Raw genomic sequence first — 26543 nt, 5'->3', positions numbered from 1 at the left:
CTATGGGTGAATGGGAGAGTGAGCGGGGGTGGGCGCGGCGTCGAGAGCCGCATGAATGAGAGAAACGTGCCCCGCGCGAGACGTCGCGCGCGCCCGGGACAGGGAGCCAATGGGAACGCTGGGAGGGCTCGAGACCCGGCGCTGAGGGCAACGGCCGCGCGCCGGCTCGAAGACGAGCGTCGCCGGGCGGGGGCGCGCGTAGCAGGGCGGGCGTGGAGCGTGCGGGGGCCGCGCGCGGCCTCTCAGAGGCCGGACGGCACTGCCGGGAGGCGGCGGCGACAACGACGGCGGCGGTGACGGGAACCGCGCCGGGGGTGAGTACCGGGGACACCGGCCCCTGCGGAACCGGAAGTGCCGGGCCAGTGAGGTGGGAGGGGAGAGTGACCTCTAGGGAAGGGGGACCAAGGAGGGGGGGAGGTGGTTTGAGGCCCCATTCCTTCCCCCGGGCCGGGTCATCCAACTGCGGCGGGACCCGTGGGCCCCGGAAACGGACGACGAGTAGAGGCCGGGGATCCGCGGCCGCCGGGGCACTGAACGGGTTAGTGCCCGGCCGCCCGGTCCTGGCTCGGGACCTCCGCGTCTGGCGCCCGGCCGCCGCCCCTTCCACCCCCGGCCCTGCGCCCCCGGGCTCTGCCGTGTCCCGCAGCCTCAGTGGGCCCTACCGCCGCGGATTCCGTCTTCTCGGTCTCAGCCAGCTCTGCCCCAAATGGTGATTCTCCCTACCCCAGCTCCGGGGTGGGGACGGGGTGCGGTTCCCCTTTTACCTCCCCGCATTTCAGGTCCCTTGCCCCCTTCTGCTGATACTTATTTTGGCTCAAGCCTCATCCTGTTACCTGTTCTCTCCCATCCATCCGCTTCCTCCCTACCCCCACCAGCTGGGAGCTCCGTGCTTTTAGTACTTTGTACTTTTTGCCACTGGAGCTGGAATGCGTTTGCCAATATTTTACCTATAGGGATCTCTTTGTGGGACAGGGAGGTAGAAAGTGTTTTACCCACTTGGCCAAATGAAAACACGCTAATGAGAAGTAAGAAAGTGACTTAAAAGTTATGGAAAGAGGTGTAGGATCGTTTATGTGTTATACCCTAGACCATTTTTTGCGTTGGATTTTTCCACTTCCTGGTTAATGCCATCTTGTCTAGGTCGATCTTATATCACATCGCTATCCTTTTATCCCAGTATCTCTTGTACTCTATCAAATCTCTTCAGAATGCTCAATATCACTCATTTTTAATAACCCACCTAATGGTTATAAGAATGTATTGCCATGTACTTGGCTACTTCTGTATGTAATAACACCCTTATTAAACTTTTGCTTGATTCCAACCAACATCTTGACATGTGGATTATTCATGATACCTTGATTACTGTGTATTCAGAATTACTATATTGCAGTGTTACACTATTTCAACAAATAACTTGTGTTATTGGTGGTACTGCTGATCTCCATTCACCCCGTTGAGGTACCTACTTGTATTAAATATACAGTATGATCTGTAGTTTGTTTTCTATGTACATATTTCCATTCCATAGATTACTTTGTGCCTGAGTATGTCATACACATTCTTGTACACCTTTCTCATGCTGGTACAGATCCAGACTGCTGGTTTTGATGAACCACGCTCACCCTGCAGTCTCATCCCTACTGCCCACAGCACATTCTTCTGCACAGACTTGGTGCGTCTTTATTATACCCAATAAATTGTTCCGTTTTTGTCATCTCCCTTCTAATGTATATTCCGTAAACATTTCAAAGGTTGATCACTTTTGTTTCCCTGTATCGTACTCCCCAAATTGCATTGCCTTTTATGACCCTGCATTACTATGGCAGTATTAGCCCATGTGACTTTTCTCCTGTCAGAAAATATAATCTGAAATAATATGTGGTGTCTAAATGATATTACTTACTCTAGATAAAATTGTAGTAATGTAGCTTTCCATCTTCTCTACTCTTTGAGGTTTTGAGGGGAAAGTTTGCTTTAATAGTACTGCCCACAGGGGCGCCTGGGTGGCTCAGTCGTTAAGCATCTGCCTTCATCTCGGGTCATGATCCCAGGGTCCTGGGATCGAGCCCCGCATCGGGCTCCCCGCTCTGCGGGAAGCCTGCTTCTCCCTCTCACACTCCCCCTACTTGTATTTCTCGTCGCTCGCTCTCTCTGTCAAATAAATAAATAAAATCTTAAAAAAAAAAAAATAGTACTGCCCACAAACCAAGAATTTGCTTCTTGTTCACAAAGTTACTTAGGCCTAAACTGAGAAGGTTGGGCTTTGATTCCTATAGAAACTGAGTGTTAAATAATCATAAAATCAGGGGCTAGCGGGGGTTTATGTTTTTTAGGCCTTTAACAATTTCTTGTACTCTCTGAATGTTCACTCTATTCTAATATTGCTGTTTGGCCCTCTAATACTCGGTTATTTTAAGGAGAGCGACAGTGCATCTTGAAGGAAGGTGTCTTTGCCTTCCATGCCACAGGTAAGAGAGGAAGTGGTGAATTCCAGGGCACATTTGTATTTCACTGTCCGAATCTTCTGATGTATGAATTTCTGCCACCGGTATTAAGGGAAATACTGAACTGCTTGGGTCAAATAAACTTTTATTTTTAAATTCTAACAAGTAAAATTTTTGGTCTGCAGATTCCAAGATGCAGTCACTGGGCAAGTAGTGTAGTGGATGAGAAAGTGGTAGAAAGGCTTTGTGTTGGCAAAGGGGCATGTGAACTCTGGTTCTTAACCTGCCTGCTCAGGTGATTAAGTAGAATGGCCTCAGGCATTCTCTAGCCTTCAATTTTATGGAGTGGGGTAAGGGACTGTGTCACCAGATAATGTGAGTTAAGTGCTTTGAGATCACAGATGAAAAGCATCCTATAAAATCCAAAGTGTTACTTGTCTACTACCGTCAACAGAAATAATTGTTACTCTTAATCATATGGGGAATGTGGGGCTCGGTTGACTTCTGATAGGCCAATGTAGGAATAAATTGTTGAATTTGGAAGAAAAGGCCCAGCTTCTGTGGTTGACTCAGTTTCTCAGAGCAGCTCACCTTTTAGTTCAAGGACAGTCTCACCCAGGTCCTTTCATGGGTTATTCCAGAAGACCAAAAACTCAGTTTTTGCCTCTTCAGGGTTATAACTGAAAGCGTAGAGAGATAAGAGACAGAGACATACACGGAAGGGAAATGAGACATACTGTCCTATTTTGAGGTTACTTTTTTCTTTTTTCATTGTTGCAGTAAATACTCTCTTTATCCAAAGAGAATCTCTTTTCTAGGACTGCCCTTCACTGCTGTGCCCTTGTTTGTTTTTAGATTTTGATATTCTTGACATTTGTAACTGCCCATTTGTGTCAGGTGAGATGCACCCCTCATAAGAGCTAATTCTTTGATGACCTCAGGCCAGGTGAAACCATGTTCTCTTTCCAGTATGAACAGCACTTAGAAGAGTGAAGGATTCTGAATCCATTGTCCTCCCAATTCAGAATCCTTTCCCACATGCACATAAGTGAAGTGTATGCCATAAAAAGGCACTTTTTAAACAGAGTAGCCTGTGGGATGTCAGCCTTGATGTTCTTAAGAAATTCTCTGAAAGAATTTATCTGGTGAAGATATTTGTGTTTTTTTTTTTTTTGTTTCCCAGGTGAGGCACTGTAACCCAGTTGAATTCTGCATCTAGAAAGCCCAAGACTGAAGAAGATCAAAGACATTGACTAACCTGGAAACAGGGACCTCTTTGGAACTTTGCTTTCATCCACAGAACCGTTTTAGAACTATCATTGAGTGGAATTGATTTCTTCATCTTATTTTGTTAATTGGGAAGAACATGGATTCAGGGATTTTACATTTCCCTTTAGTTTTGTATGAACTCGATAGGAAACGGAGCCCTTAAAGGGCTTGGGAATAACAAGAAGAGATTGAAGACAGACAAGCTTGCTCGTGCTCTCTCTCTCTGTTTTCCCTCCCCCTTGGAAGAAAAGGATTTACAACTCAACCTTCTAACAGCTGCAGCCCAGGTTTAGCCATCAAGAGAAAATAAATAAAATTAAACCACCATTGCCAGACTACAAGCCCTGAAGTCAAGGTGTGGGAGTGGTGGCATTGAGAAAACTGCCTAAAAGGGACAAGGACTGCAGTAAAAAAAAGCTTCTCTTTAAAACTGGAAGGGGCCTCAGATTCCCTTTTGGATTAAAATAGAAACACAGGGCACACCTCTTTTAGGTGCAGCTCACATCTGGTGGAGTGTGGTAGTCGTGGAGGTGCTAGGGTGTCTCCTCAGAAGCATTTTTCCTTGCCCGAAGTGGTCTCCCCTACCCTGATATTCTCCCCTGCTTGCCCTTTGAAGACTTGCCTCCATCCATGAGCTATTCCCTGACCTGTCTGACGGCCCATGTTCTCCACCTGCAACCATTTGCATGTGTACAGCCTACTGTTTGTCTCCAGTTTTTAAACTGTACAAGTTGTGTTTCTTAATCTCTCCCTCTTGTTCTGGGGAGTGGTTATTCATCATTTGGAATCACCTTTCCCCCTCCCATGTGTTTTCCTTCATTTGAGATCTTTTGACCTTTGGTTTTCTTTGGGAGGGGGAAGGGTGATAATTTTAAATTTCTGTTTCCCCGGTTTCCTTCTGTACTCTTTTTCTCCGTTGTTCCCCTCATCCCATTTTCTTGTCTGTTCTGCCGCTGTGTGGGCCTGGGCTATGCGGCAGGGCAGACCTCCCATCAGAGCTCCAACATGCCCGCAGAGTCTGGAAAGAGATTCAAGCCCAGCAAGTATGTTCCGGTCTCAGCAGCCGCCATCTTCTTAGTGGGAGCTACGACCCTCTTCTTTGCCTTTACGTGAGTTTTCTCCCAGTGGTGGTTTTTGGGGGGCTCCATGGGAGGTGAGGGGGTTGTTTGTCACGTGAGTTTTGCTAGTTACTTGCCATGTGCCTGCGTGTCTTAATGTCTGATAGAGGCAACAACACATCTCAGAGACATGGTAAGCACAGGGAGAAAAAGCCTATCCTGTCAGCCTTGTTAGAAATTTTACTCTGTTGAATCATCTCCCTTCCCCTGCCTCCCTTCCTTGGGCATCACAGATGTCTTTGTGTTTTCTTACCCAGCTCTCCATCATGAGATGATCGTGAACTAGGAAGGAAGTAGGAGGAAACTGCCAGAGAGGCTTGAAGCAGCTTGAGCAATTGGTTCAGTGAGAGAAAGAACTAGACTAGAGGTTTTTCAAACAGTAATGGCTTTTCCCCAGGATGTCGAGCTGAGTGTACTGGAGAATTGCAGACTTGATTTAGGAAATAGACCAAGGAGACAGCTGGGCTTTTCCTGTTGTTCACATGGTTTTCTCTGCACATTAAGAGCCAAAGCCTGGACCAGTGAAGGCCACTGGGAAGGGGCAGGTTTTACCTAGGAAGAATCCTGGCAGGCTGCCTTCACATCCCTTTCTGCTGGAGGGATGGCAGTCATTCCTGCATTCCCTGGTCCTGTTAGGAAAAGCGGTTGCCATCGAAGGTTTCCTGCTTAGGATATTCAGACTTTGTTCATCTGCCAGTCACTGGAGGAGACTGATTTATCTTTCCTCTTCCCACAATATTTTAGCTGTTGACCACCTGGCCGGCCTCTTCGCTGTTACCTGTTTATGAATTAACGTGTAGCAGGCTTCTGAGCCTTAAACTGTTGAGTCACTGAGTTAGTGTTCTAGTTGTAGCTCTTGGAACAATCAGAGCATGCTAGATTTTTCTGGGGAGTTCACTTTGCCGTGATTTCAGGCTCAAACCTAATTGTGAGATGCTGTTAGAGCAATGGGAGGTTGCTGGGAAGAGGAAGGAGATGGACTGAAGTGGTAGGGAATAAAAGCAGTTTGGACTCATTGAAGGATGAATGAAGCGGGAATCGCTGGGGAGGGGGCAGTTACTATTATGGGGAGAAACCTAAGAACTGATATTATCTGAGGAGGGGAGGAAACCCTCCCTTCCCCCCTAAATTGAGCTTCATATATCAAAAGGAATTCTAAAAGATTTGGATTGTTTGGCCTATAGAGTCAGCAAAGTAATGATGTTTTTCTGTTGAGTTGTTAAACAAGGAAAAAAAATGAATCTCTTATCTAAGGTATGAGCATCATCCTGCTTTTTACCCGTTCTTCTGGAGGGTAGAGGTCATGGATTCTTTGGCCCCCAGCTCTCCAGCCTGAGCATGCCTGTTGATTCCCTCAAGGATCTAAAGCAGCCCTACTCTTCTCTGTACTCTTCTTTATCTGACTTTTTCTCATAATTTTTTTCTCTCGCTTAAATTCAGCGTGTTTAGTGTTCTGTCGTTCATGTATTGACTGTCAATAAGGAGATGTGAGTCTTCAGTTTTAGACTTGTTTTTGTTTCAGCTATTATGGCCAGCAAATAGAATCAGCATTTTTTTAAAAGATTTTTTAATGTTTAAGTAACCTCTATACGCACTGTGGGGCTCGAACTCACGACCCTTAGATCAAGAGGCACATGATCTACCGACTGAGCCAGCCAGGCACCCCTAGAATCAATATTTTATTTTACTTTATTTTTTTAAAAGATTTTATTTATTTATTTGACAGAGACACAGCGAGAGAGGGAACACAAGCCGGGGGAGTGGCAGAGGGAGAAGCAGGCTTCCCGCTGAGCAGGGAGCCCGATGCGGGGCACGATCCCAGGACCCTGGGATCATGACCTGAACCAAAGGCAGACGCTTAATGACTGAGCCAGCCAGGCACCCCTAGAATCAGTATTTTTATTTTATTTTTTTAAAGATTTTATTAGAGAATGAGAGAGAGAGCACATGAGAGGGAGGAGGGTGGGAGGGAGAAGCAGACGCCCTGCTGAGCAGGGAGCCTGATGTGGGACTCGATCCAGGGACTCCAGGATCATGACCTGAGCCGAAGGCAGTCGCGTAACCAACTGAGCCACCCAGACACCCTAGAATCAGTATTTTAACCAAGGGATGGTTATATGAGATCTTTGTATCCTTGTAGCCGTTGTGGTGCTGTGTCAGGGGGTATGTTATAAGACCAGGTTGACACCCTTAGGCCTGCTTGATTGAGGAGGGTCTGTTTTCCTTCAAAAGGCAAGGCCTTGGGGCTCCTGGGTGGCTCAGTCGATAAGCGTCTGCCTTCGGCTCAGGTCATGATCCCAGGGTCCTGGGATCAAGCCCCGTATTGTGCTCCCTGCTCAGCGGGAGGCCTGCTTCTCCCTCTCCCACTACCCCCTGCTTGTGTTCCCTCTCTCTCTCTCTCTGTCAAATAAATAAATAAAATCTTAAAAAAAAAAAAAAAGGCAAGGCCTTTGGGAAGCTAGGAAATTCAGGGGCCTGAGTGGTCTCTCTTTCAACCCATCTGTTCTTGAGATAGAGCAAGCAGAATCCTCATTCTTATTTTGTTAATCTGAAGCCACTGAAGTGCTTGGCTGGTTATACCAGTTTCGCCACAAAGAGTTGTCCTGACATAGGCATTTTCTCGACTGATAGTTGAAGCTATTTAACCTACTTTCTCATTCCCTAGTGCCAGAGAAATAGGGGCCCTCCTTATTCCATGGTCTCTCAGCCCCAGGAGAAAGAATTTTGGAGGACGGTAATGGACTTTGGAATTACTGCCTCTAATCCAAAGTTAGAAGAGACTTAAGTCATAGCTAGAGTTTCCCCTGGCAGTTTCCTCTGGGCTCTTTTCTTCCTTGAGTCTCCCCTACCCACTTCATGGAGACAAACACCCTATTTATTTTTTATCACCTATCTCTTGGTACTTGTGAAGTTCTCATCTCTTCCTTTACATCTGACCGTAGCAGTTCCTCTCTAAGCATATATCTGGGCTGAGCTGCCTGCGTTGTCAAAAACTGTTCCCCCCAGAGATTATATCCTTTTTGAAGTTCAATTCTTTGGAGGAATCCCCCTCCCCTGGTTTAAAACTATATGCAACCTAAAAAACAATTTCTGGTATTAAATAGATAAGAGGAAGGCTTTCTTTGTTTTGTTTGTTTGGTTTGGTTTTTTAAATTTTTAAAAATTTTTTTTAGATTTTTATTTATTTAGTTTATTTGTCAGAGAGAAGGAGAGAGCAAAAGCAGGGGGAGCAGCAGGCAGAGGGGGAAAGCAGGCTCCCTGCTGAGCAAGGAGCGAGCCGCGGAACTCCATCCCAGGATGCTGGGATCGTGACCTGAGCCAAAGGCAGACGCTTAACCAACTGAGCCACCCAGGTGTCCCTTAAGATTTTATTTTTAAGTAATCTCTACTCCCAACGTGGGGCTCGAACTTAAGGCTCCGAGATCTCTTGAGTTGCTTGCTCTACCGACTGAGCCAGCCAAGTGCCCCAGAGGAAGACTGTCTTTGAACCAACTCTTGTTTGGGGCCCTGAATCTGTACCTATTCTGTCATCCTCCTGTTCTCTTCACCAGGCTATAACTGTCTGTTCTTACATCAGTCTAAGTCCCAAGTGGGAATGGCTTCAGGACCTAGAGGACTGGGAGTAGGAGGGAGAGTCCCTTTCAGTTGGCAGACATAATTAGTGGAGGCATGTAGGTTTCCACTCATAAGGAACAATTTTCCCTTGGTGTTTCTCTGGCAGGTAGAGAAAGCTGTGAGCAGAAATTATCAGCTGGGTTTGGTCGCCAAAAGGTGATCTGCCCTGGAGAAGCTTGAATAGAACAGTTGAGGCCTTCCCTCCAGAACCCTGATCCCTCCCATTCACTGAATTTGTCCCGTACCAAAAGTAAGTGGGAGAGTTATTAGGGATTCTGTTTTAATTATTTTCCTCTGTTGGGGAAGGAGAGTGTCTGCGAAAGTAACGCTCCTCCTCCCAATTAGATCCTAGACCCTGTGTTTAAGATAATGGGCCTGGATCCTCATCTGTCTTAGTTTAATCCCCTTTTGTGATTGGCAAGGGTAGGGGGCAGTGCTAAGTAAGAGGAATCAGCACTGTTGGGGGGTCAGGAAGCTAATTTTGGTAAAGTCTGTTAACCTTTGTGAATCTGTTCTTTGTAAAGTGAGGAGGTTGACTGAGAGTCGTTTATTTAAGCACAGTGCCCCTTTTTCCACTGAGATCTTATGTGCAACCCCAGTGTGTCAAACACAAGAGGAGGGCTGCTCTGGGTCAAGTGAGGCTGGTGTGTGGAGGCCCAGCCACTTGGTGTCTCCTCTTTGCCTCCCTGGGGACCCCTGAGTCTTTCTTAGAGCTCCTGGCAATGCCATTTGAAATAAATCACTGAACTGCCTCCCTAAAATCTCCTTGAGCTCTGAGTTAAGTCAGCCAACGTCTCACTGTCGAGTTCTAAAGTTGGTAGGGAGGGCGTAGTGGTAAAATCTCTGCTGCAAGCTGCCCTTTGTGGGAAGGATACATGTCAGGGTTGTCCAGAAACCCAGGATGGTCTTTTCCAGTGTCCCATCCGTGAGAGTGCTTTCTTCTTTTCAGTTTCTGCCTCTGGCCCCTCCCAACCTTTTACCCAGAGTTGGGTAACCTTAGTGCCTCTCCCTCTGGTCCTTTTTTTCTTGACTGCAGAGGTGCTAGCACCTGATTTGAGTGGGAGCAGCCTCGTGATTTAGGGCATTAATTGAGCAGTGGATGTTCCTTTTACTTCCCACGTTGTTTTTTCATCCAGGAATAAGTGCCCAAGTCCTACATCTTGCACTCAGCTGCTTGAAAGTGTGCGTAAGACACGACATATCAGGTATCTTAGGAGAAACTTCCCCACCTAAGAGAGGAAAAATTGTTTTCCCATGGCATCTTGAGGATCCCCAGGGGCAGGAAGTGGGCTATTCATTCCAGCCTTGCCTCATCAACAGGGAACACTAGCCGTAGAGTCAAACTATGTGCTAGGCATGGGCGGAATGCTTAGACCTATTCTTTAGGAGCTTAGCGCCTCTGTTTTAAGTGTTCTTGAATTTCTAGTACCTCACATAGGGGAAGTGGAATTAGGGATGAAGGTGGAGCTGGAATGATAATTGATGATGATGGTGATACTTAATAATGGGGGGCGTGTCCTCTATCCAGGGAATGCTCAGTAGTAAGCTAGCTGGTTTAAAAAGAATTCCAGGATCTTTTCAGATATTGTCTCCTTCATTCTAACATCTGTATTACGTAGCTGAAGTAATGAGATTGGGGAGTTTTCTGTAGATTACCTAAGGCTACATAGCAAAGCATCGGTTGAGACGGGATTAAGATCCAAAGCTTCTTGACTCCTACTTTTTCTTACCAGCAACTTAACCATTTTTTTATGATAGGAAGTGTTAGGGCTAGGAAACAGATTTTTTGGGAGTGTGGGTATTTTTTTTTTTAAAGATTTTATTTATTTATTTGAGAGAGAGAGAATGAGAGAGAGCACATGAGAGGGGGGAGGGTCAGAGGGAGGAGCAGACTCCCTGCCGAGCAGGGAGCCTGCTGCGGGACTCGATCCCGGGACTCCAGGATCATGACCTGAGCCGAAGGCAGTCGCTTAACCAACTGAGCCACCCAGGCGCCCGGGAGTGTGGGTATTTTTTAAGTTTATTTTTTTTTAAAGATTTTAATTATTTGACAGAGACAGCAGGAGCAGGAACACAAGCAGGAGGAGTGGGAGAGGGAGAAGCAGGCTTCCCGCTGAGCAGGGAGCCCTGTGTGGGGCTCGATCCCAGGACCCTGGGACCATGACCTGAGCTGAAGGCAGATGCTTAACGACTGAGCCACCCATGCGCCCTGGTTTATTTATTTATTTATTTTAAAAAGATTGTATTGGGGCGCCTGGTGGCTCAGTTGGTTGGGTGACTGCCTTCGGCTCAGGTCATGATCCTGGAGTCCTGCATCGGGCTCCCTGCTCAGCAGGGAGTCTGCTTCTCCCTCTGACCCTCCCCCATCTCATGCTCTCTCTCTCTCTCTCATTCTCTCTCAAATAAATAAATAAGATCTTTTAAAAAATAAATAAATAAAAAGATTGTATTTATTTGACAGAGAGTTAGCGAGAGCAGGAACACAAGCAGGGGGAGTGGGTGAGGGAGAAGCAGGCTTCCCGCCGAGCAAGGAGCCCAATGTGGGGCTCGATCCCAGCACCCTGGGATCATGACCTGAGCCGAAGGCAGACGCTTAATGACTGAGCCACCCAGGCACCGCAGTTTTTTTTTTTTTTTTAAGTCATCTCCATGCCCAACATGGGGCTTGAACTCACAGCCCTGAGATCAAGAGTCGTGGGCTTTTCCGACTGTACCAACCAGGTGCCCCAGGAGTGTGGGTATTGAAACCCACTCTCTCTGAAAACAGAAGTGCGGGATGGGTGGGCAGAAGAACCTGTTCTTCCTGGGTTGGTATAGGTCTGGGAGTCTCATCAGTGAGTCAGCCAGCCTTCTGGGCTCCAACCACTCCCTCCGCTTTGGAACTCTGGGATTATTGCCGGAGGCTGAGGACCAGCCCTGACGGCTCCTCCTCAGGCCAGGCCTCGTCTTCTTTCTTCAGAGGCCGCAGATCCTGACAGGCCACTTGGAGTGGTCGCCTAGGAATTTGGCAAAGTACTGTAGCAACAGCAAGCCCCTTCTCGAGCCAAGTAGAATATGGGATGTGGCAGGAACGGGCTCTGCTTCACGCCTCTCCTTGGTGGGGTGTTCCATCAGCTGGAGTGTGAAGGTTGGAAGCAGTAGGTCCTTGATTTCAATCAAGGGCAGATGCTGCCTGGGAAGTGGAGTTATTTGCATCATTTCTAGATGCTGCTACTGTGGGGGTAGGCTTTATTTTGGCAACAGATACTGAAACTGGATTGTAGGATTACACGATTCAGCTGGGATGAGTCGGTATCAGGAATGTTACAGGAGTGGGGCGCCTGGCTGGCTCAGTCGTGGAACGTGCAACTCTTGATCTCAGGGTCGCGCATTTGAGCCCCACGTTGGGTGTAGAGATTACTTTAAAATCTTTGGACGGGGGGGAAAGAGTGCAGGGGTAACATTCATTATCCAGGGATGGGTGGGTGGCAGCATACCCAGGAAGTTGGGCGATTTTCTTCATTTGGAAATGCAAAAACTGAAGAAAAAAATGGGGTCAGAAAGACTGCCATTTGGGCCTGCAAGGGGCTGACATTCTCATTCTCTCACCTTAGCTCCCCTCAGGGATCGAGGAACCTTTAGTCTGTCAGAAGCTCATGAGGCCACTGTAACTATAGTCGTCAGTTCTAGGAATGAGACTTTTAAATCATGGGCACCTCGGTGTTCTAAGGATTTAATTTCTTTTTCCCTTCTAATTATCTTCCCAGGCTGTAGGAGTCAAGTGAGTCACCCTTTCTCCTCTTCCCCTGGCGGAAATTGAAGAGACAGCTAAGTGCTAGGGAGGGGCTCTGACCTGGATGACTGGTTTTCAGTTTCTGTCCCTCCCTCCTAAGGAGCCTAGGAGGTCAGCCTTTGGGTGGGGCTGTGTAAGGACTCTTCTTGTATTCTACCCCAAACCCTGCCGGAGTTTGGGGACCTCCTTTCTAAACCAGAGAACCCCCCCCAGAGGAAGAGGCTTCTGTGGGAGACGTGGCTAGAGGAAAACGAGAGCTGTAACTGAGGGTCTGTTTTCCCTTGAAATCAGTGCCTGCACCTCGCTTCATTATTTTGGTTCCCAATTAGGTACTCACCTACCCAGATAAGCAAAGAGTTAATTGATATTTACTATCTAGAAAGCCTACCACACAATAAATACTTACTTGATTTTTTTTTTTAATAAATGGTGAATTTGAATAAATAGACGGAGGTAGTAAAGGCTTGTGAGATGCTTTGCGACAATCAATTTTGTCTCTTATTATTAGTTTATATCTGATTAAGGAGCTCAATTGCTGTGAATTGTCTTGAATCACTTTTCAGGGCTGTGCTTTTGTTTTGATGGAGACAGATCTCTCTCAACAGAATCCAGGACTACAGCGGATTCATTCTCCAGACTCATTTGCTGTCTTGTTCTCTTGGCCCCTTCTTCCTTTCGATGAACTCTTCCTTTACTTCTGGCTGGTCTAGATAAAGGGGACAAGGTCAGATGCTGTCCTCATTCTGGAGATTAAGTTCTCAGCCACAAAGCAGATTAGGGTATTTAGCCACTCTCTTGTAAGGGGAAGTTCTTTGGGAACTGAGATAGGAGAGAGAGGGCATTTGATAGTACTGACAAAGTAACCATCACTCAGATGTTCTTCGGAAACTTCCAGCTCCCAGGAAATCAGGAAGGAAGAGTTCTTATTACAGCATTCCTACTTAGACTCATATCCTGAGAGAAACTGAGTTTAATCCTGGACTAGGGCACCCCCCCCCCTATTTTTTTGTGGGGGGGGCAAAGAAAAGTTACCTAAAGCATATCTCTTGATTTGGACCCTGTGGAATATTGGATATGTTTGGCCACTTTCTTTTTCCTATAGGATTTAGGGCTGATTTGGTCTGCTCCCTCCTTTTTTTCTGTCCCCTACTCTTCTACTTGATTTATAGACCCAAGGGGTCTAGTTCTAGATCTTGATAGCCATACTTATCTGTGTGGTCCTGTCTCCCTTGAGAACTAGCTTTTAGTTGAATAGATCTCTCAGGACTATCTGATGCAGTGAAGAAATTTCAGGCAGTTAAGAGGGGTTGGAAGCTAGCTGGGAAGAGGCAAGGGGAGCCAGAGAGGCAGGTGGTATCCCATGCTTTGCGCCAGTGTGCAGGTCAGTGGGGCATGGCTGAGATCCAGCAGCCTCAGCCTGCGCAAGAGAAGGGAATGTAGCTGGCGTCAGTTACATACTCAGTCCCTACCTAGCTCTTGTGCCTGGTTAAAAGGAGATAAGGATAGATTCTAAAATGTGAAAAGATCCACAGGGGAAGAAGGAATCTGAAGAACACAGACCTTTAGTACAAGGGGTTATGGTAGGAGAGATTCTGAGTCTTGTACCTTGATCTAAAAGGAGCATTTCTGTGGGGAAACTAGACCCACTTGTTGTGAAGGATGAAGATAATTTGAGACAGCAGAGGTGAAGCACACACGATTTATAGGTATGGGGGCTGAACCTTTCCAATTTTTATATGGTTGGTGTCCCAAGCGCTAGGGGCAGCCCCTCATTTTCTTTATTATCTGTGCAGCTGTCCAGGACTAAGCCTCTATGTGTCACCTGCAGTGCCCATCTACAATGCGGTGGTTTTTCTCTTTGTGCTGGCCAACTTCAGCATGGCCACCTTCATGGACCCAGGGATTTTCCCTCGAGGTAAGATCTCCTTCTCCTCTCTCGGAAACTCCTCAACTACCTTTGAAAAATAATGGGTTATGGACATACGCATTTGGTCCTGGGCCTTAGGACTCTGAGGGTTTTGGGATACTTCAATAGTCTAATGATGAAAAGTAGGCCAGAGTCTTCCAGAATAGGTGTCATAACTTCTGTTCATTCACATTGGGTCAACTTTTTGATTTTCAGTTACTCATTCAGCGGAGATTCATTTTGAGCATATGGGTCAGGCGTTATCCCTAGGAACAATAATAATCTAGGATGGATTAGACAGTTATAACAGGGTGGCGTGAACTGTAGTGAAGGCATGAACAAGATTCTTTGAGGCCATAGAAAAGGGTGCACTTATATCTACCCCAGTAAATTGGGGAAATGCTGCGAGGAGGAGGCAGGAAAAACTTTCGGTGGAGGATGGCAGGGAAGCACATTCTGGGTCCAGGAAGCAGCATGTGCCATAAATGCCGAACTCCGTGGGGCAGAAGATAAAGCACATGGTGGGGCCAGAAGGGGTAGTAGGAGGTAAATGAGAGCCAAATTGTCAAAGACTATGTGCTAAAATAAATAGATTATATTTCTTCCTTTGGACAGTAGGAGGTCTTTAATTGGAGGAATCACGGGATCAGATTTCCTTTTACAAAAAATTCTTGAAAGAATGTACAGTTACCTTTTGGGAGGCTATTGCCATAATGTAAACCAGATGAGAACTTGAATTCAAGGCTGGTTTCAGGGATTTTTCCCAGTAGACTCAACAGATTTCTTCATGACCATTTGCTTATTGGGGGAGAGTGAGAGAGCGAAGGAATTGTCTGGGGTATTCCCAAGGCTCCTAACTTGGGAGATAAGTTGGATGCTGATTTTTATAAAGCAAGATAGGCGTTACAGGAATGTTGAACATGTTTGGAGGGAAGATAGCCTCTTAGACATGTTGAACTCGAGATAGTATGGTCATTCAGATATAGTTGCCCAGTGGCCAATTGAGTAGTCAGACTCAGAGACGTTGGTCTCAGAGGCTTCAGCCATGTGGTGTTTGAAGCAACAGGAGTAAGATTGTCTAGAGAAAGTAGAACGAGATTAGGAAAGAATCAAGTTCAGATCTGACCAGCATTGGCATTTTAATAATGAGCAGGGGAGAAGGAGGAGCCATTGGAGAGGGATTGGGCAAGAAAAGTTAGTAGGCGAAGAAACTGGACAAAGTGGGAACTAAGGAAGGTTCATGAAGTTCATGATGGTTGGCAGTATCAGAAATTAGATCCAATAGTGTGAAAACTCAAAATTGCCCATTGTTTTGGTAACTAAGGACTTTATGATCTTAACGGGAATAGTTCTAATAGTGTGTTTAGGTATGTATTTGGGAAAAATACAGTTAAATTAGCAAAACTGTGATGGTTTGGAAGGCAGTGAATGGGCAATGAGGAAGCAGAGCCCGTGAGTATTCAGATTACTCTTTCAAGAAGTTAAGCAGAGAAGGCAGAAGATGCAATGTCTTAGAGAGAGGGGGTTTTGTTTTTTCTTTTTTTGTGATAGAGAAGATTAAAGCACTCTGGTAGCCTGAGGAGATAGAAGTGGAGAGGAGAGAGAAGCTGGAACTGGGAAAGGGGGGACAATAGAATTACCTTCTAGAGGGAGGACGTGCTTTCCCATACATTTTGGAAAGGTTAAGCCTACAGAAGAAGCAGGCTGTTCTGGCAGAGGAGGTGAGAGTCAGGAACTGTCATTAGAGGTAGAGAGAAGTTGATAAGAGTTGTTGCTGATAACCAGTATTTCTCTCACCTGTGAAGTTAACGTGTAAGGGTGAGGTATAAATCGGGAAGACAACTTTGGAGAGAATGAGGTTTTCCTGAGATCATTGTGCTCACAAAGCCTGTATCGCTGTGCTTTATTTGTGACTTCTGTCTCAAAGATTAGTTGAACCTAAGGAACTTGGAGTCCCTAGCACTAAGGAGGGCTGTTTTGTTTTTTTTTTTTCAAGATTTTATTTATTTATTTGACAGAGAGGGAAAGAGAGCACAAGCAAGGGTGGGCAGCAGGCAGAGGCAGAGGGAAAAGCAGACTCCTCACTGAGCAAGGAGCCCGATGCGGGCTCGATCCCAGGACCCTGAGATCATGACCTGAGCCAAAGGCAGATGCTTAACCGACTGAGCCACCGAGATGCCCCAAGGAGGGCTATTTTAGAATGAGCCTTTATTGTTCATATATTAAATACTTATTGATCTGTATAAAAGGCATTATCCTGGTCATTTGGGGTCCTTGCTTTCAAATAGATCAGTCTGTAAAGAAAGATAGGGAAGATGTTTCTATGAATAAATATCCTGTACTGTGCTAAGTTATAAGAGTAACCTAAGAACCACATAATACTTTAAGAAGAGAAAGTGCTCACTTCTGGTGTGGAAAGATCAGAAATTTCAAAATAAGTAGCATTTTAGTTTTTTTCCTTTAAAAGAAAACTTTTTTTTTTAAGTAAAGATTTTTTTTTTTTTTTTAAGATTTTATTTATTTGACAGAGACACAGAGAGAGAAGGAACACAAGCAGGGGGAGTGGGAGAGGGAGAAGCAGGCTTCCCGCTGAGCAGGGAGCCCGACGCGGGGCTCGATCCCAGGACCCTGGGATCATAACCTGAGCCGAAGGCAGACGCTTAACAACTGAGCCACCCAGGCGCCCCTAAGTAAAGATTTTAATAAGTAGTAAATATTTTTTATGTAGAAAGCATAAAAAAGACAAATACCACCTGTAATTTCACAGCGAAAGGTAACAACTATGGGGGCGCCTGGGTGGCTCAGTTGGTTGAGCCAACTGATTCTTGGTTTGGCTCAGGTCATGATCTCAGGGTCCTGGGATTGAGCCCCCATCTCCCTCTCCCCCTGCCCTCCCCCCCCCCCCCCGGCTTGTGCTTGCTCGCTCTCAAATAAATAAAATTAAAGATAACCACTATTCCTATTTCCTTTCAGTGGTTTGAAGATTTAGATATATAACATTTACATATACCACTTACCTATAGCAAATGTACGTGCGTTTTTTTTTTTTTTTTTAAGATCTATTTTAGAGTGCGCACATGCAGGGGAGGAGGGGCAGAGGGAGAGAGAATCTCAAGCAGACCCCTGCTGAGCAAGGAGCCCTACACAAGGCTTGATCTCACGGTCTCACGACTTGAGATCATGACCTGAGCCGAAATCAAGAGTTGATGCTTAACTGACTTGAGCCACCCAGGCGCCCCCACGTGTGTGTATTTTTGTTTTCTATTTTCAAAATGCGAGCCTTTTGTTTGTACAGTTCTTTACCTTGCACTTTTTTTCACCTATATATATATATTTTTTTTAAGATTTTATTTATTTATTTATTTGATAGAGAGAATGAGAGAGAGAGAGCATGAGATGGGGGAGGGTAAGAGGGAGAAGCAGACCCCCCGCTGAGCAGGGAGCCCGATGCGGGACTCGATCCCGGGACTCCAGGATCATGACCTGAGCGGAAGGCAGTCGCTTAACCAACTGAGCCACCCAGGCGCCCCTCACCTATTTATATTTTAAAGCATTTCCCCAGTCAGTGAAAGTTGGAAACTTAATTTTTAATCCCTACTACTTCATTTATTTAAATTTTCCTTCCCATGTGTATTTTTTCTAGATTAATAATAAAAAATAAAAATTGTACACTGTAGATGAGAAGGCAAATAATGCCCTTTAAGTTTTGAAGTAGGATCATGAGTTTCTGATAATTGAAATTTAAAGGGCATTCAGGTAAGGAGAATGGCTTGAGCCAGCAAATAATACTGAAATGTATAGGGAATTAATAGAGTTGGGGAAGATCTTTTGGGGAAGGGGTTTGTGCATGGAAAAAAAGGGTTGCTGTTAGTTCCTCTCTTGGATTGCTGTAGTTTTCATGTACTTGTATTGTAACATTGTATTGTTATGCAAACTCATTACATATGTGGTTTGATATGTAAATTATTTTTTTACAAATATATTCATAGTATGTAAACCAAGTGTCAGTATACCCATACCAAAGCTACCGCTGAGTCATATTCTCTTGAACCTCATTTTCGGTGTGTTCCGGTAGTGTTGTATACAGGGCTGATCTCACAGTATTAGTTAGTGGTTCCTGTTCTCTCTTCCCCAGTAGACTGAATTCCTCGAAGGCAGAGGCCATATTTTAAATACCACTGCATCCCTTATGCCTAGTACAGTTCTGGCATAGTTGGTTTTTAATTGATTTTTTCCTCTTCAGCTGAGGAGGATGAAGACAAGGAAGATGACTTCCGAGCTCCCCTTTACAAAACAGTGGAGATTAAGGGCATCCAGGTGCGCATGAAGTGGTGTGCCACCTGCCGTTTCTACCGTCCTCCTCGATGTTCCCACTGCAGTGTCTGTGACAATTGTGTGGAGGTAAGAACCCTGACGGGGGTAGGCCTACATGCCTAATCTAAGTTCTCTTCTTCCTACCTATTGAATAAGAATCGAATCCTCTGCATTCTGGGTCTTGGGTGCAATGTAGCCCTGGCTCACTATCTGGGCTGTATTCTAGCTCTGTCAAAAAGTGTTATCAGTTAGATGAATGGGTAAAGAAGTGGTATATATACACAATGGAATGTTATTCAGCCATAAAAAGGAAGGAAATCTTGCCATTTGCAACTACCTGGATGGAGCTAGAGAGTATAATGCTAAGTGAAATAAGTCAGTCAAGAGAAACATAGATACCATATGATTTCATTCATATGTGGAATTTAAGAAACAAAACAAATGAGCAAAGGGAAGAAAAGAGAGACACAAACCAAGAAACAGATTCTTAACTATAGAGAACAAACTGATAGTGACCAGAGGGGAGGAGGGTAGGGGGCTGGGTGAACTAGGTGATGGGAATTAAAGGGTACACTTATCCTGATGAGCACTGCATAGTATATAGAATTGTTGAATCACTCTATTGTATACCTGAAACTAATATAACACTGTATGTTAAATATCCTGGAATTAAAATTTAAAACTTAATTTAAAAAGTTTATCTTGGTTTTAGATTATATAACAGCTATAAATAGCGCTTATTCTTATGTGTATATATGTATATATACATTTTAATGTCTATAATTTAGATGAAATTGGAAATGAAAAAAAAAAAAGTATTATCAGTGATGTACGCATGAGAGGTAGAGCATAAATATTCTTCTGTTATAGGAGGGACCCCAAGTGGGAATAGGCTTTCCCAACTCCATAGCCTTCCTGACTCTTCTTTATGGTTATTTGTCCTGGCTTTGTGTTATCTCTTGCATCCACTACATCATGCTGTCTGTTGCATTCAGATCTTACAGCTATATTTCTCTTCCTGCCTATCCTTCTGCATCACCTGTCTTTTATTTTTAACCTTTTTTGCCCAGTTTTTTTTTTTTTTTTTAAAGATTTTATTTATTTGACAGACAGAGACACAGTGAGAGAGGGAACACAAGCAGGGGGAGTGGGAGAGGGAGAAGCAGGCTTCCCGCGGAGCAGGGAGCCCGATGTAGGGCTCGATCCCAGGACCCTGGGATCATGACCTGAGCCGAAGGCAGACGCTTAATGACTGAGCCACCCAGTCACCCCTCCCCCAATCAGTTTTTACTTCACTCTAAGCAGTTGTCTGCCAGATTTTCCTTCCAGGCCTCTCTTTCTCACGAATCTTGATATTTTTGCAAAGCCTCTGATATTCATCCCTTTCAGAGTTCCTTGGTCACATTGGATAAACTCTGAGAGAGGGACTTGGCCTTTGATTAGCCCCTGGAAGGTCTTCCTTACTGATTGATAGAGCAAGATGAAGTGGCTGAGCTTATTGTTAATTTGGCAACTAAATGGTGAATACGATGGCCTGTTACTGAAAGCAGCGCTTCAGTTCTGACATTTGGTCCCTTTCTTGACAGAAGTGATCTAGGGCTGTGGTCCAAGGATGCTTCTCAGTGTTTCTCTTTTTACCCCTAGGAGTTTGACCATCACTGCCCCTGGGTGAACAACTGTATCGGTCGCCGGAACTACCGCTATTTCTTCCTTTTCCTCCTCTCACTGACAGCACACATCATGGGTGTGTTTGGCTTTGGCCTCCTCTATGTCCTCTACCACATGGAGGAACTCTCAGGGGTCCGCACGGCTGTCACGTATCCTTCTGTGGGTTGCGGGCTCGGGAGCGGGGAGGAGGAAAGTCGAGCATTGTGGTAGCGAGGGTCAAAGGGAAGGTGGTTCTTGTAGGGGCCGGGGATGGTGAGATCATGCTGCTCTGTTCTCCTTGATTCTTTGGCTTTAGAATGGCTGTGATGTGTGTGGCTGGCTTATTCTTCATCCCCGTAGCTGGCCTCACAGGATTTCATGTGGTGCTGGTGGCTAGGGGACGCACAACCAATGAACAGGTACGGGGAGAAGTGATGGGAGACCCCCTGTAGAGCTGGGCGTGAGAATCTTCGCCCTCTAATGAGTTGTGGAGTGCTTCCACAGATGGATGCCCAATGAATATTTGTTATGATGAAGTGTCCATGCTCCTCATGAAAGCACGAGAACAGAACCATTTCTTTCTTTTTTTTTTTTTTAAGATTTGACTTATTTATTTGACAGCGAGAGAGAGAGAGAGAGGGAGAGGAGAGAGGCAGGCAAAGGGAGAGTGATAAGCAGGCTCCCCACTGAGCAGGGAGCCCGACACAGGGCTCAGTCCCAGGACCCCAGGACTATGACCTGAGCCAAAGGCAGACACTTAACTGACAGAGCCACCCAGGCACCCCAGAACCATTTATTAGTTAACAGACATTTGCAGAATGCTCACGGTATACTGGACAATTTGAGCTCCGAGCTTACAGAAACAATAGTAGACTTAGGCCAGCCCTCAGGAAGCTCATAGTGCAGCTTAAAGGGAAATGCTTATTCTCATGCTTATAATAAAGCTGACCTTACCTGCTTCCTTTTATGTATATTATCTTAGTTTTCAATATGAGTGAGCTCTGTGTATCCCCATTTCACATAAGAACACTGATGTGTGGGGTCAGATAGCTACTATGAGGTAGCCTTAGGATTCATACTGAAGGCCCTGACTCTGGAGCTCCCATTCTTAACCATTATGACTATAAGTTTCTTGATGGTAGGGTTGTGTTTTACTCATTTTTCTATCTCCCAAATAGTGGGTGCACAGTAATTGGTTAACGATTTGTGTTTTGGCCTTTGGAGGTCAAGGTCCATTGTCTGACTGATATGGCCCGTTTTTCCTTCTTCTAGGTTACGGGTAAATTCCGAGGAGGTGTGAACCCCTTCACCAATGGCTGCTGTAACAATGTCAGCCGTGTGCTCTGCAGTTCCCCAGCACCCAGGTACACCTACCCCTTTGGTCTAGTGTTCACTCTTGGTCAAAACGCTTGTCTTTGGGCTTGTTCTCGGGGAGGGTTGGGTGGGAGACTGCTGTTCAGGGAGGGTTCTCTTAGACTGGGAAGTGCCTGCAAGGGGGAGCTGTGGCATCCTTTAGTGGACCCCCTGAATTCAGTTGTTATTCTTCAGGTATTATGGCTACTCTCCTTTGAGAGTTGAGGGTGAGATTCCCTCCAGAGTGGCTTGAACTAGGTATGTGCCCAGAAGCCTAGTCTTGGTGCAGTTCTTCATGGAATCTAAGAAATCAGTTCAATGCTTTTCGCTGTCTTGGTCAGACTGTTCTTGTATTTGTAAAAATGTTTTATACAAGATAGGCAACCACTAGATATTTTAGAATGAATGAATGAAAGTCCTCTCATTTTTTGACACTCAGGTATTTGGGGAGACCAAAGAAAGAGAAGACGATTGTCATCAGACCTCCCTTCCTTCGACCAGAAGTGTCAGATGGGCAGATAACTGTGAAGATCATGGACAATGGCATCCAGGGAGAGCTGAGGAGAAGCAAGGTGAGGAATTTAGGGAAGTAAAGTAGGTAACTTGGGGACTTTCATGGCAAAGAGATGGAAACTTGCTCTCAGTTGACATTGCCCTTATAGGATTTCTCAATTTTGATTAACTTGTGTTAAAAATTACTTAAGTATGGGGGTGCCTGGCTGTCTGAGTTGGTAGAGCATATGACTCTTGACCTTGGGGTCATGAGCTGGAGCCCCATGTTGAGTGTAGAGTTACTTAAAAAGAAAAAAAAATGTTTTTTAATTACTTAAGTTACATATCTTCTTTCTTCCATTAGATTGTAAGTCCACTGACATTTCCATGTTTTCATAGGACTTAATGTAGCAGCTTCAGATGTAGGAGCTCAACAGATAGTTGATGGACATGAACACATAAGTGACAGAATTAAACCCTTGTTGAAACCCTTGTTTTTCTTTATCCATTGTCATGCCCAAAATGGCTCTCATCCCTTGTCTTCTAGTCCCAGTTTAGAAATATATAATTGCGCCCCAGCACCCCTCTAATACCAGTTTAATATTTTGAGTTGTCCTTATACCCAGTTCTCCAAATCTGATTTTCCCTCATTTATCCAGTCTAAGGGAAGCTTGGAGATCACAGAGAGCCAGTCTGCAGATGCTGAACCCCCACCTCCTCCTAAGCCGGACCTGAGCCGTTACACGGGGCTACGAACACACCTCAGCCTGGCTACTAATGAGGGTAAGAGCAGTGGCAGGAGCGAGAAGGTTACTGTGTGCTGTGGAGAAGACAGGCAGGCAAGGCCTGGGAGGTGATACTCGCATCGTGGCTGAGAAAACCCAACAGGTGGGCCTTGAGCCACTTTGGACAGCTAGGAGAGGAGAAAGGGGATTCCATGTAGCTAGTGGCAGTGAATCGGACTTTTGTGGGGCGGGAACGGTTAGCATCCAGATAGACCAGAGAACATCCTAGACAGGTTTGTGCATTCTCTCACTCTGCGTTCTGGGCCAGTATGCGTCTGTCGTCTTGACTGCAGCTAAATCATGTTCCTGGGACTTTTCTGTTGCTGGTATATCCATTCCTACCTTGTTCTCCCTCTGTAATTTAAGGAACTCTGGCCAAGAGAACGGCTTGTAAAGTGGTGTCTCCCTGGGCCTTTTCTCCTGCAGATAGCAGCCTCCTGGGCAAGGACAGCCCTCCCACACCTACCATGTACAAGTACCGGCCGGGCTACAGTAGCAGCAGTACGTCAGCCGCCATGCCTCATTCCTCCAGCGCCAAGGTACTGAGTACTCTGGAAGGAGGAGGGTTGTGATGTATGTCAGCTGTTCTGGGAAAAAGAATAGTGGGGGAGGGAAGGAAGAGAGGCAAAGGGAAGGGAAGAAACGAGACATTTTACTGATTGTTGGCATTAATGGGATTGAATCTCCTTGACAGTGTGTCCTTCATCAGAGAGGGGGCAATGTAGCATACTAGGTAAAAGCACTGATTGTAGCATCGTAGCTGAGTTGAAAACCCATCATGGGCAAGTTACTGAACCTCTTTAAGCCTCATCTTTTGCATCTTCAAATGAGATATTATTTGTTCCAACTCGCTGGTTTGCTTTAGGTGTGGAACAAGAGAATGCGTGTAAAAAGTTCTAAGCATGTTGGCGGGACATGACTGCTTAGGCTCTGGGGCCTAGCATCTGTCCCAGGAGGAGGAGCACTAAGAGCATGCTGTCGTTTCTCCCTCAGTTGAGTCGTGGGGACAGCTTGAAGGAGCCGACCTCAGCTGCAGAGAGCAGCCGCCATCCCAGCTACCGCTCGGAGCCCAGCTTGGAGCCAGAGAGCTTCCGTTCTCCCACCTTTGGCAAAAGCTTTCACTTCGAGCCACTATCCAGCGGCTCACGCTCCTCCAGCCTCAAGTCAGCCCAGGGCACTGGCTTCGAGCTGGGCCAGTTGCAGTCCATTCGTTCAGAGGGCACAACCTCCACCTCCTATAAGAGCCTGGCCAACCAGACACGCAACGGAAGCCTGTCTTATGACAGCTTGCTCACTCCTTCGGACAGCCCTGATTTTGAGTCCGTGCAGGCAGGGCCTGAGCCAGACCCACCTTTAGGCTACACCTCTCCCTTCCTGTCAGCCCGGCTGGCCCAGCAGCGGGAAGCCGAGAGGCACCCACGTTTGGTGCCAACCGGCCCAACACACCGAGAGCCCTCCCCGGTCCGGTACGACAATCTGTCGCGCCATATTGTGGCCTCCCTCCAGGAACGAGAGAAGCTGCTACGCCAGTCACCCCCGCTCCCAGGCCGCGAGGAAGAACCAGGCTTGGGGGACTCAGGCATTCAGTCAACGCCGGGCTCAGGCCATGCCCCTCGTACTAGTTCCTCCTCAGATGATTCAAAGAGATCACCCTTGGTCAAGACTCCACTGGGACGCCCAGCTGCCCCCCGTTTTGGCAAGCCAGATGGGCTAAGGGGCCGGGGACTAGGGTCCCCTGAACCAGGCCCAGCCGCCCCATACCTGGGCCGATCTGTGTCTTACAGCAGCCAAAAAGCCGGTGTCACCCCAGCTGGTGTCTCTGAGGCAGAGGAAGTAGCCTTGCAGCCGTTATTGACACCCAAGTAAGTATAAGTCCATCCTGACCGTCTGTGGACTTAAAATTAGCATAGGGTCCTACAGAAGGTATCATGACTTCACTTGTGTGCGGGTGGACTCAGAGGGGCCTGCTTGTAGATCGCTCGTTTCACTCACTCTCTAGCTGCTGATTAATACTTTTTTCTTAATCCTGTCTTCCCAAAATGTATGTATTTGCCTGAGAGTAAGTAAGTAAGATAGCTGCTGTTGGAGAGAAGGAATAGAGAGAGGAGATAGGGCACCAGGTTTGTTTTAAGCAGGGCAGTAAAACAGGTGGGAATGTTTGGGTAAGAAAGTATGTACATAGAAAAGTATGTCAGTTTGTTCTCGTAACTTCTAAAACGGTCTCCCTTTTCTGTGTTTTGTGTCCCACTTCCTGACACCTACCTCTTTTTCTCTTCCTAGAGATGAAGTACAGCTCAAGACCGCCTACAGCAAATCCAATGGGCAGCCCAAGAGTATAGGCTCTGCCTCCCCTGGCCCAGGCCAGCCGCCTCTCAGCAGCCCCACAAGGGGCGGAGTCAAGAAGGTGTCAGGGGTGGGTGGTACCACCTATGAGATTTCCGTGTGAGCCTTCGGCACCTCCCTTCCCCCCACGCCTCTGCGCCTACACCAAAGGGCCCCAGGTGGCCACCTTCCTTTCCTCGAGGGGTTCCCCTCCCCTGCATGGACATTTTTTTAAACCACCGATTCCAAGAGGATGAGGAGCGTTTTATAAAATGCAGTGGGGATGGGGAGTCGGAGAGTTGGGGCCCTGAGACTGGGGTAGCAACCCCCTTCACCTTTTAAGACCTTCCCTTCTTTAACCCCTGGACCAGACTCAGTGGACATTTGTGCAATTGCTCGCCCTGGAGGGAACCAGATCATTTTTAAACCAGAAATAATTTTTTTTATTATTGTTACGGATTCTATTTTTTTCCTCTCTGCGTTACCAGGTGTGTGTGTACATATATATATATCTATATATATATATATTATAAATATCAAAGAAATTATATATCTATCCTGGGATGGGAAAATGAGGGAGGGATATGTAGGAGGAGGGGTATCTTACTCTTCCGTTCCTCAGACCAGCAGGAAAGACGCGGGGACATCCATCGAAGTCTTCCTTTTCCCAGTGGTTCCCTCTCTTTTGTCTCAGTTACCAACTAAGGAAACTGCACCCCCCTGCTGTTGGTGCGTAGTGATCAGGAAAGAAACCTTGGGAGAGGCGAGTCTGGGGTCTTGGTCAGAGGAAGGAAGGATTTGGAGAGGAGAGTTAGTTTTCTAGGTTCATTGGCACTTAGTTTCCCCAGGAAAGGGGTCACAGCCCCATGACTTTGGTGGTGGTGGGGAGATCAGGAAAAGAGCTTGACTGAGCTCCAGAAACAATATTGGATAATGCCCCCCCTTCTTGGGGGAGAGGGATTAGTGTGGGCTTCTTTAGTCCCCTCAGAGCCTTCCCCCAACTCACACGGTTAACATTATTTTTAAATCCAAGGCCGGGAGAGATGAATCCAAAAAGCAATATTTTTCATCACATGCCAAAAATGGGATAGAGAGAAGGAGTGGCAGGCCTAGGCCCCTCCGATTGTCCCTTGGGGGTTACCCCTCAGCCCACCTCAGTATGGTGCTGGGTAGTGGGGGTACCTGGGTTCTAACCTCTAAAAAGGGGAGACCCCAGCCTCTAGACAGAGGCCCTCTTATTTTTTATTCTGATTAGCCATTTTAAACCAACAGGAATAAAAAGAAATCCTGATCTAACCAGCTCCCCCTGACTTGTGTTATTTTGTCTGGTTAAGGCAGGGTGAATGATCTCTGGTGGGAAGTCACAAAGAAAACCTCATAAGCTTCTCTGGTCCTGGCCCACCCTTAGGCAGCACTGTAGTGGGAATAACCACTTAAAACAACAGGTCCTGTTTTTATTTTGGTGATTTAATTCAAAAATTCCTAGGAGGAACCCTCTGACCA

The 26543-nt window shown here is 46.3% G+C and overlaps 1 protein-coding gene across 3 annotated transcripts; it reads left to right on the top strand.

Moving 5' to 3' along the window:
* ZDHHC5 (zinc finger DHHC-type palmitoyltransferase 5) lies at positions 1–25499 on the top strand. Of its 3 annotated transcripts, XM_045893618.3 has the most exons (12): positions 1–314; positions 3631–4825; positions 14015–14136; positions 18371–18528; positions 20086–20258; positions 20405–20507; positions 21361–21452; positions 21881–22013; positions 22593–22716; positions 23145–23257; positions 23712–24580; positions 24999–25499. In XM_045893618.3, the coding sequence occupies exons 2-12, from the start codon at positions 4722–4724 to the stop codon at positions 25162–25164; spliced, it is 2157 nt and encodes a 718-aa protein (XP_045749574.1). In that variant the 5' UTR covers positions 1–314; positions 3631–4721; the 3' UTR covers positions 25165–25499. The 3 variants fall into 3 exon arrangements, with proteins under 3 accessions (XP_045749574.1, XP_064432468.1, XP_045749575.1); XM_064576398.1 differs by lacking the exon at positions 3631–4825 and having other exon boundaries at positions 44–314; XM_045893619.3 differs by lacking the exons at positions 1–314; positions 3631–4825 and adding an exon at positions 13863–13927.
* The last annotated feature ends 1044 nt before the right edge of the window (positions 25500–26543 follow it).

The sequence above is a fragment of the Mirounga angustirostris genome, unplaced genomic scaffold (assembly GCF_029215605.1).
Source record: "Mirounga angustirostris isolate CCGP_5_RB_7025 unplaced genomic scaffold, mMirAng1.0.hap1 SCAF_13, whole genome shotgun sequence".
NCBI lineage: Eukaryota > Metazoa > Chordata > Mammalia > Carnivora > Phocidae > Mirounga > Mirounga angustirostris.
This window is presented reverse-complemented; position numbering and strand designations above follow the sequence as displayed.

What these genes read in the sequence shown, in the direction of transcription:
- ZDHHC5 (XM_045893618.3), top strand. Translation starts at nt 4,722, where the DNA reads ATGCCCGCAGAGTCTGGAAAGAGATTCAAGCCCAGCAAGTATGTTCCG. An exon ending in CCCAGGGATTTTCCCTCGAG is followed by an intron (nt 14,137 to 18,370) that starts GTAAGATCTCCT and finishes TTTCCTCTTCAG; the next exon opens with CTGAGGAGGATGAAGACAAG. An exon ending in GGGGTCCGCACGGCTGTCAC is followed by an intron (nt 20,259 to 20,404) that starts GTATCCTTCTGT and finishes CTTTGGCTTTAG; the next exon opens with AATGGCTGTGATGTGTGTGG.